An 11,117-nucleotide genomic window follows, 5' to 3' on the forward strand; every position below is an offset into this window, starting at 1 on the left:
AATGAAGAAATCATTGCCTTAGAAGAACAACTTTCTTTGTATGGTGGTTCCCATAAAAATGTATCAATATTTGTATTTCAGCAGTGATATACAATTGTGACTCATTTTTATCAAGTTATTCACACCGGGAGTTTTATTGCTTGTGCCTTTCAGCAGCTTATTATGTGATTTTTTTTTTTCTGAAGATGTTTTCACTAATCTAACATAATGGAAATTCCAAGATCTTTATTAGAAGTCTTTCTCATCTTTACTGTTTCCACTGTTCAGTGTACAAAAGCAAATTTCTTCTTCGTCTTCTTCCTCTTCTGTAGGAACGGCATTTTTGTTTTTCAGATTTTCAGAGGTTTTGTGTTCAATGCTATTTAAAGAAGTGTCACACTTCAGAAATGTTTCAGAATGACAGGTTTCTGCTGGATCTGCCAACATGGGAGAAAATTTTTCTCCAACTATATAAATTAAATTTATTCTTAAGGTTTGACATATTTTTGTGTTCCCATTGGGTAACTCAGTATTTGTGCCTGTGATAAGATCACTGGGTGTATGTTTGGATACATTATTTTGACAATTTCTGGCATCCATGGGGTTTACATTCATATCCTCGGTAATATGTAACTCTCCTAAATTATCTGTGTCTTTCAAAGTTGAGGATGCAAGTATTCCAAAGTTACTAATAAAATCTAAGGTGTTATCAGCATAAAACCTATTAAAGATATTATTGGCTATCTTATTGATAGAGTTACTCTTCAAAGTCACATAATTATTTTTGTCTGTCAGGTCTTGGCCTGACCATTCCAAATGTTCGCTCTTTTTGGCCAACAAATACGGACCCAGCTGGTTCTCAATATCAGATGCCTTTTGGTAGGCATATCCTCTCTGTTCCTCATTAACTGGTATTACTGTTGCCATCAGTATTGGACAATGTTGGCCACATATAGCATGGAGTCTATCCAGAGAATCTTCTTCATGAAGAGCACTTCTATCAACATTACTAACATTAGTTGGCTGAGACTGTATGGGTACAGCATTTAAAGGCTTTTCCAATGGATGCACCTTGTTATCAGGCAATCTAAATTCTACAGATGAAAAAGCTGGAAAATTGGTGTCAGCCTGTGTGGAAGCAGAACCTACCATGGCTGATGGATTGGTCTTTTCTTTGTTTGCTAGAGGAAGGATCTTACCATTGCGACTAGGTTTGCCTTTTGTATTTAACTCATCCTGAAAGGGGTCTGAATCACTATTATAAGGCATATTGAAGTAGCTGCAAAAATTTTCAGGGGGTTTTACCATGTCTTCAAGTTCTGAAGAAGGAATCTCATCGAGGGCAGGGTATTGATCCAGATTGCCGAAGTGATAGTAAGGAGCTTCATCACTGTTAGTTTCAACTGATGTTGTATCTAAATTACCGTACATTCCAATCCGTTCAGGTGGTGATCTTCTTATCAAATGATTTTCTTTCAGAAGCCATTTGCCTTTATCTATCAATATTCCTTCATCTTCACTAGCCTGAATGCTAGGTTGACAATGTTGATTTGGAGATTCCCTGAAACAGTCATTAGGATAACTTGTCTCTTCTCTGTTAGGAGTAGATTGTGATGTTGGTAAAGGAGTATTTCCTCTTCTTGATATACTGTCATCTTTGTTTACATTTACTGGATATTCTTGTGATGGTAGTGAAGAATGTGACAATTTCTCTGCAGAACAAGACATAGGTTCTTGAGAAAAATAAATTATTTTTTCCCCCACTGCAGAGTGGAATCCTTCAGTATCCATTTGAAATACTTTTGACATATAAGGAAATCCTTTATGAAAGTCAGGTTTAAATGAAGCTTCTGTCTTGCCGTAGAGTCGTTCAATAGTTCTCTTTACGTAGCCAGTATTATAATGTTTTTCAAGTGCTTCCTCCCCACTTTCATTGGTCAAGTCACTGGATGCTCTGAAGTTATAATCACTCTCTTCAGTATCTGGTCTATAATCTGACCAGTCTGAAATAGCAGGACTTTTTAAGCATTTTTTTAATTGAGAAGTGTCAGAACACATTTTATTCTCCACTTCTTCTACTTGCAATTTCTGTTCTCCTTCGGTCAAGTCGCATTCTGTAATTTGCTTTGATTCATAGCGAAATGATAAGGGAGAGACTGTAGATAACCTCACAGAGGTTTGCTCAGATATTTCTGCATCTTCCTTGTCATCCTGTACAGAATAATCCTCATTATTATATTCTACAGAGGTTTCAGCATCTAATGTAAGTTGGTTTTTTGGGGTTTTGTCAGTATCTGATGACTTTGGATCAACATCCTCATCTTCACTTCTATCAGCAGTAACATGCACAATTTCTTTTTCACCTTCTAACTCAGAAGTATCCTGATCTAAAATAAAATTGTTATCATTAGAAGTTACACTATGAACTGTGGAGTTAGGATCTACTGAAGATTCTGACTCTTCATTAATGAATGATGTATCTTGAGTTTTTTCATATAGGCTATCAGGCATTTCTTCATTTCTTTCTGGTGTCTCTATAGCTGATGGAAGGCTACAGGTGTTTGAATTAGTATTGGCATATTGACCATCTAGTTGTGTTTTGGGAGCAATCATGTCTGAAGTCTCTGTTTCTGTACAAAGATCCTTCTCTATATCAAAACAGCTTTCTGATTCCCCAGTTAATTTTAGAGTTTCTTCAGAATTGACATTGTCCATTGCAATACAGGGCTCAACTGATTCTTCATGTTCATTCAAATGTATGCCATTAGGAATTTCAGATATGGTCATATTCTCATGAGTGGAGTCCTGCTTTTCAAGTTCCTTCTTAAAGTGTAAGAACTTATTTTCTGTTGATTGTTGGAGATGTGAGAAGACAGCCTTCAGCTCATCAGCTTGTTCTACAGCTGCAGTTTGTTTCAGACATTTTAGCTGTGTAAATATTTCAGAACAGCTACAGGCATTTTTTTGCATATTGTCTGTGATTGTCCCAGTCAAACGCTCTCTCAGATTCAGTAAAAGTAGCCAGGCTAGGAGAGCATTGGAGGAAGACCCAAAAGCTGAAGGAGAAAAATCTGAAAAGCTGCAAGCTTTTCCTATACATCCACTATGTTCTTTCTGCAGACCAAGCAAAGTTGATTGTAGTTCATGCAGCAACATGCTAGACATGCAATTATTCTGAACATCAGTTCCAATTTTCTCACTGACAATTGTGCAATCAGCTTGAACAGCAACTTCAGATTTTTTTCTGTGACATAGGTTGGTAATTTGAAAGTCAACTTCTGCCATCTTTTTATCATTGTCATGTGCTTCATGGAACAAATGTAGCTTACCATCCTGATGAAATTCTGACTTTAGTGAATATTTGGCTTCTTCTACTATAGATGTATTAGAATGAATCCAAGAGCCAGTTTGTCTTTCATCTGAATCCTTGGCTGAGTCTTCTGAAATTCTCAATTTACCAATAGGCTTTAATGGTTTTTTTGTTAGATTATCTTCAAGTAGATGTTTTTCTCCAGTTACATGCACATTATTTGTGATAAATCTAGCTTCTTTTTCTACAGAAGCATCAGTATTTTCTTTAGAAGAAGAATGGGCATTGTTATTCTCTACAGTCCCTTCTTTTTTCTTTATTGGGGGTAAGACAGAATTTGACAATGAGTTTTTCAGCCAAGTCTGGACACAGTTTCCATGCAAATGTCCAACAACCTCCCCTTGAAAACCCTCCTGGCTTAGAGCTTCTAGTGTAATGGCACTCTCTGACATATTTTTCTTATCTACACCTTTACTTCGATTTTTCTTCATTGCCTTTTGCTTTTTCTCTTTCTTTGATGACAAATGTTCCAAATTATTCTTTTCTTTTTCAAAGCTAAGATTCTTTGGCACTTCTGACGATGGCTTTGAAGTCACTGATGAGTGAGGTGTCTGTTCGAAAGAACCGCTTATAAGATGTGTGCCTTCTTTCTCAATACTAAGTGTATCTTGACTGAGTTCAGATTCATTGTTTGAATCAGCTGTCATTAGACCATCTTCACTCTTTGCAGATGAAACTATACTACTTTTTTTCCCTGAGTTCAATTTTACCTTGGCCAACTTCTTGTTATTACTTCTTTTTTTTTTATTAGATGATGATAACCCATTTTGTTCCACTGAATCCTGGTGATAGAACTCATCTTCAGGACACATGCTTTTTTCAGAATTGGCCAAACCATCATTGTTTTTTACAAAATATTCAGTTCCTTCTTTCTGAGACATTTCAGAATATTTATCCATAGCCTCTATTGTGGAATCCTGTGTGATATGCAATCCTTCACTTTTAATTATCCCTGAAATGTCCTGATGCTTTTGATATTCATATGTACCTTGCTCTAGAAAGCTAGATGATTTTCTTTTCTTCTTCTTCTTTTTGGTGAGGGATGATGCAGATTGGCTGTTTTCAATGAGTGTTTTCATCACAGATTCAGTCCTGGCACTGATTTGAGTCTCACTTTCAGAAACAGTAGGAAAGAATCCAGTTGTTGGATTTACTTTCTCAGTAGGACCCTTACTACCTGGAGGTGCCATCATCTTCATCTGGCTATGTCCACCACAGGCTGAATGCACTGAATCTTGAGAAATAGTTATTAAATCAGCAGCTTGGCATTTTATTTCTTCTTTTGACTGACATAATTCTGAATATGTAATGAAAGAACTCACTGATCTTTTTATTTGTTTAATATCACGTGACTTATGGATGTGATCTGCTGTGCCTGGCCTGGCTGTCTGGTAAGTTTTTGATGATGGTATGAAACCATTGCTGTTAGCTTTGGAGGTTGATACCAAACTACTATATGCACCTTGTCCCACAGCTGATTTCTCCAATATATTCTGTACCAATTCATTCTCATCAGGCAGTTCTAATGTCTTCCTATTTGTGGTTTCTACTAACTCACTACTTTTGTGGCTTACTTTAAAAAGCATTTCTTCTTTTATGTTTTCTGAAGAAAGCTTTAATAAACCATTGTCGCTCACCTCATTAAACTTTGGATTGCTGACACTTGATTTTTTTCTGCTTGAGTGAGCTACCATGCAATATTCAGATGTCTTTTCTCCATTCTCTATTTCCTCACTGTAGGAAAACTGTCCTATTGTCTTCTCTTGAACCTCTTTCTCAGATACCAAGGTGACACTTTCAACTACTGCTTTCTTTTGTCTAACACGCCTTGGCCCAGGGGTGGGAGGCCTATAAAAGTGAGGCCTGATATCTTCCTCAGGTACATTGCCTACATCGAAATCTGCAGAATTGTTCTTCTCAGAGACATTACAATCAGCAGTTTTCAAATCAGACTCTGATTCTTTGTCTGACACTTCCTCATTGGATTGCTGCAACAAGTCTTCCTCTTCTTTATTGTAGCTCTTCAAAAATAGAGCGTCTTTTGGGTTTATACAGTCTGATGCCTTTACATTGGATGAGCAGTCTTCCACGTTCATTGCAGAAGAATCGCAAATGGAGATATTTTTGTCATCAGAAAGGCCAGCACGACTTACGGTGGTTGTCCATTTAATGGTTTCTTCCTCTTTAATTTTGAATCGAACTTTCATTTCCACTGTGATACTGCCATCTTGATTAACGTGAACAGATTTCTCAATGTCATCTTGATACTGTGCCACAGATAAGTCTTCACCAATAACTGACCGATTTCCTTCTATCCCATTATGACTGTCAAGAACATAGGAAGAATCTGAGTTGTTATCATTTGAGTTGTTATCATTTGAGTTGTTATCATTGCTGGATCCTTTATCAGAAGAAACTGAGAATATCTGAGATCTTGAGCTAGAGTCCATTTCAGCTCTCACTACCAATAATTACATTGAAGGAACACAGATTCAGTAGGTAGAAAGTAGAGCAGACAAATACCATGGATAAGGATCCAGATGATGAGACAGCAGACAGGCAACAAAGGAAGATAAAAGAAAAAAGGAGAAAAATTAGTATTAAAGATGTTAATGAAGTGTGCTAATCTTACAGACTTTATTTTTTTATTTATTTTGCAATAGAAAGTATGGAAAAAAACCATGGTTAATCTTGCTGTTCATCTAAGTTTTTAGAGAGAGAAATATAAGAAAGTCTTAATAAAGAATTAAGCATTTAAATACTTGTCCACTTAATCTCATTTTAAAATAAGTTCTTTCTAATGCCAGAACTATGGTCTTATTTGAAGCTCCAAAGCCTAAAAAAGTACTAGATGATCTCATTTTATACTTAATTGAGAGCTGAGATTTCCTTGAACTTTTCAATGGATTCATAGGCCCTCACTTGTTTGGGCTGCAAGCTTCCAGCTTTACTTCCTCTTCATGCTTTATTGATCATTAATATATCATTTTCTATTAGTTCTTACAGTTAATTCTAAAATGTGTCGGTCAAGGTGAACATATATCTCCTTGGGCTTAATCTAACAATCTACAGTACATGAGCAACTACTCTTTGTAATGTCACTGACACATGACATTACTGTCACTGACACGTGAGGAAATGGCTCATATCCAGTCCTCTCAAGTGGCCCTCTATAAGGAAGTAAACATTGAAGTCCTTGAACTCCTTGTAAAATCTGAACTTAAATCACGATATTCTGAAACACAGGTAGGTATCTGTACTGTAGATAATAGTGCAAACTCAGCAAAGCCAATGAGAATACTTCTAGACTTCAGTGAATTTTGAATGTGGCCCAAAATGTGTTAGCATACACAATGTATATTCCCACAATATGTTTTGATAAGTCTGCAATAACTTGGGTCTTTTAAAAAATTTTATCTCATTGCTCTCTCACAGTTGCTGCTGAAGAGATGAGAGCTAAAAACCATGAGATAAGAATAAAGTTTTGCTGTCTTCCAAGGTCTTCTGCATGTGCAAGGGAAACGGTGCGGGTAAATCCACACAAAGGTTTGCAAAACTGCCACTGATATCTAAATATATATGATCCACCATTTAATAGACAGGTTTCACTTGCAAAAAGAGTTTTAACACATGTAATATTAACTTACCTACATTTCTTGAATTTAAGCTTTTTTTGTTTGTTTGTTTAAGTGGTCTCACATCAAGACTTTTACAGTAACATATTACCATTATAGATATATGCCTATAACTTCAGGCAAACTGCCTTGCAAGTTTCTCAAGCATATGCTTTACCATGAACTGAGTAAGAAACAAATGTTGCACTAATTCCTCTAACACAGACCAGAACTTCTGCTTCTCTGTCTCAGGAAATGGAATTGAAACAAAAATCCTGAAATTTCATTTTCCGTGCTTTCATATCATCAATGATATCTCCTACACCTGATATTTTTGAAATTCTCAGATTAAAGACAAAAAGAGGGTTGGGTTTTCCTCCCTCATTCTGTAATTGATGTTAACTAATAATTAGAAATGGGAGATAATCAGATTCAGCAACTGAGGTTTTCTACAGTTGCAAGGCTCATTCTGTCTCAAAGCAAAATCTGGGTAGGATTTTTGTTTCTGCAGAACTTTCATTCTCAAAATGTTTTTACTCATTCTCTCTTGACTCATTAGTTATGCTGTGCAAACAGGTCTCAAGCTGTGCAAATCAAAGTACATGAAGGCTGAAAAAAACTAAAATTAATAGCTTGGTGGGGAGATAGTAAAGTGCAAGGAATGTGAATGGAACTCCCTCAAGCAAATGGAAATCAAATGTCTTATATATTAATGTACTCCACAACACTGTCAGGGTTACTGTGGAAAGTCCCAGTACAGCAAAAATTACAGTGTTCCCTGGGTTCTGCACTACAGCATGAAGCTGTAGCAAGAGTACAGAACACCTCTGGGTTAATAAAGTTCCTGTAGACAGTACCTCAGCCCTACAGGATGCTGTAATGTCAAGAATTCCCACAGGACTTAAAGCTCTGGTACTACAGGATTTCATTTCCCTCAACCTCAGGCTATTCATCTAGCCTAGCTTCTCTCCAAGAGCGCCTCATGTTCTTGATCATCCACTGGCCGCTTCACCCTCTTCCTGACCTTATCAGTGCCACAACTCTGTGAGTAATCAAAGGGAAAGTACATATTTGTGTATCTTTTCCCGAACTTATTCAAAAAATATGTATAACAGCCATGAGCATGTAGGAATGGACAACACTCTGTTTAGGCAAAAGCAACTTCAAAAACATGATGACTTTTTGAGTGGATTGATGCTGTACTAGTTTTCTTATTTATGTGGAGCATGAGACAAGAGAAACCTGCACTTGTTAAGTTCTGAAAACTGAACAAAATTTTGCCCAAGCAATTCAGTCAGAGCCTGAAGTAGTCTGAGGGGGTTTTTAGCACTGCTGTTATTAATTCTGACACCAAAAAATTAGTAACAATGGAAACCAAATGAATTAAAATAAAATATACTCATAGGTTTGCATCCATGTTCTAAGTAAGTCTGTCAGAAACAAAATAAGCTGTACTAGCTGAGTACTTAGCAGAAACTTGCATTTTAGAAAGAAAATGAACCCTTTCACTTTGATCTTTCATAAGCTAATAGAGGAGTCACAGCAGATATAAACAGTTTCAACTGGCCTTTCTGAGTATCCTTGATCCTAGTAAGATTGTCACTGTTTATGTCTTAAGCTGAGAGAGATAAACAAATTAATAAAATACTAATGAATTCAAAGAACTTACTCTTTTCACTTTCTGACTTGGCATTTGCTTTTGGGTACACACGATTTCCAATTCCAAGCAATTTAGCTGGCCGCAAATACTCAAGAGATTCATAATTGCTTGGTTTAAAAGGCTCTCTCCCTGCTGCAACTACAGCTCCAGGGCACAATATCAGGGCCTGAAGATTAGGAACCTGGAAAAAAAAGTAACATTAAATTCTCTACCTTAGTAACCACCAAAAAATAATGTAAGAGGTTTATCCTTTTCAAGCTTTAATATCTTGACTTCTTAGTCTCTACATTCATTTGCAGCAAACTATTAAATATGTGTCACAAAACGGAATTAATTTTTCAATTCCTATAAGGCAATTCCTATTTCTGTGAGGATATATCTTGTTATATAAATATATTGGATAATTACTTCAAGAAGGAACTTGGATCCAGATGAAAATTTTCTTAAAATTTAAGTGTTTGTACATGTAATTTTGTTTCATCGTTGCACAGTGACTGTTCATAGGCATGAAATATGAATATGCATTTGGAGGTAGGTATACATATGAAGACATACTTGGAGGAAAAATTCAGAATACAGCACAAGCAGTTGACTCGTACTTCCACAATGGAACAGGACACAATCACAGAGCGTTATACTTTGGAAAAGACCTCCGGAGGTCATGTAGTCTAACCCTCTACTCAAAGCAGATCTGACTGGATCAAGGTGCTCAGAAGCCTTGTCTGACAGTTTTGAATGTTCCAAAAATACATTGCAAGATAATGCTTACAAACTTCACTAACTAGTAGGTAATATGGTCAGTTTCCCAACCCAATACACAATTTCAATAAGTAGAGCACAAACAGAAGATTTCCCTTGAGCTCTTGGAGTTCTGCATGGAATTCTCTTTCTAGATACCTGTTAAAAGCAACCATCAGTGTTTTTCTGTGGTTAAACAACAGACAGAAAAAACACTGAGTTAAAATTATAAAAATACTATGTGAGATTAAAATCTGGATTATTAGTGCTGCACCATCTGAGTTTAGAGGTACAGAACCTGGTCCATGGTTTGAAAACTGTAATAGGCAATCAGGTGAGAGAGTTCCAAGTCATTAATGGCAAACCACTCTGTACTTGTGCAATGCTAAAAATATGTGTGGCCATTAGGTGCTCTTTGTCATGTTCTAAGACATAGAAGTCCCAGATAAACAACATTAAGACTAAAGGAAGTTTTTTAGTAAATGGGTAAAAGTATAGAATTAGAAGCATGCCTGAAAGAGGCCTGAGTAAGAGAAATAAAAGTGGGGTTTTTATTTTGCTTAAAATGAAATGTGTCCTCACTAGCTTCTCTCTGCTCCCAAGACTCCAGTATATTTCCTCCAAGCTAGTAGTCCTTCTGAAGGGAAAAAAAGCATAGAAAGTAGACAGATGAAATTTAGAACATCAGATCATACATCAGGACCATGTTACAAGCTTATAAAAGATACAATTTTTATTTAATTTAAAATAATCTAGGAGAAATTATTTTTTTAAAAGGCAGTACACATCCATATTCTCACCTTTCTGCCATCAGTGGTATAGATTTTCGCAACTGGATATTGCATTAACTCACTCATATAATCCAGAAAGGCCTCAAATGTTTGTGTATTTTTCTTTCCCAAAACTATGGTGCGCCTAAGTCTCACATCTCCATTTTTGAAAACAAGCATCTTTTTGGGAGTTGTTATCCTGCTTTCTCGATGGCCAAGCCCATCTTCATTCTGCCTTGCTAATTGCACAGCTCGACGACGAGCGCTGACAGGCCTGCTGATCTGCCAGGGCAGTGGCTTTTTGCTGGCCTGTTCCAGGTTGATGGGCTTCATTTTCCTCTGATGGGAACAAATATAGGATTTTCCATCTTCAAGATCCTCCAGACTGGTGATGCTGTGTCTCCCTCTTGGTGTACTAATATTCCTAACTCCAAAAGGTAACGGGACCCGTTTGGATAAACTATCCAGCAAGGCATCAAATGTCTTGTAAGACCTGCTATTAACTACCATTTTGATTCCATTAAACTGGGGATCTCCACTTTTATAGAAACAAATCCGTTTTGCCACAACAGGTTCAGTAACATTGAAATGGTGTGTGGATAAACTCTGTTCACTCTCAGATGAGTTTGGATGATTCACTGAGTAACTACTTGAAGGTGTTTCACTCATTTTGACAGCAATCTGGAAGAAAGAGGAGAAGGATGTTAAACTTTTCTTATGACTAGTAAAAATATGATCTACATTTTGAAAGGTGCAGAAAGAGGATTTATAAGAAACCAACAGCAGCATGTTGTGCCAAAAATCATTGGATTTAAATGGATTCAAGCTGTTATCACTAAATTCCACAAAGACTCCAATACTGTCAGATTAAGTCAGCATACCTCTACTTGCAAATATTCCCAAAACCCTCCAATGTCATTTCGAATCAGTTATAATTTTGGTACAAGAGACCTTTTCTTAGAAGGAGGTGGTTTGTCAGTCCACCC

At 36.6% G+C, this 11,117-nt stretch overlaps 1 protein-coding gene across 1 annotated transcript in view; it reads right to left on the reverse strand.

Moving 5' to 3' along the window:
- The window catches only part of RP1 (RP1 axonemal microtubule associated), a 148,601-nt gene extending 137,801 nt beyond the window's left edge, over positions 1-10,800 (reverse strand). The window contains exons 1-3 of the mRNA XM_042029113.1: positions 10,162-10,800; positions 8,633-8,804; positions 252-5,810 (exon numbers count right to left, since the gene is read on the reverse strand). Of these exons, the coding sequence (XP_041885047.1) occupies positions 252-5,810; positions 8,633-8,804; positions 10,162-10,800 (6,370 nt within the window). The remainder of the gene's footprint in view (positions 1-251; positions 5,811-8,632; positions 8,805-10,161) is intronic.
- Positions 10,801-11,117: the final 317 nt, after the last annotated feature.

Source organism: Corvus kubaryi, unplaced genomic scaffold, assembly GCF_017639235.1.
Source record: "Corvus kubaryi isolate FWS band 111438036 unplaced genomic scaffold, C.kubaryi_AGA036_p1.0 37312, whole genome shotgun sequence".
Classification (NCBI taxonomy): domain Eukaryota; kingdom Metazoa; phylum Chordata; class Aves; order Passeriformes; family Corvidae; genus Corvus; species Corvus kubaryi.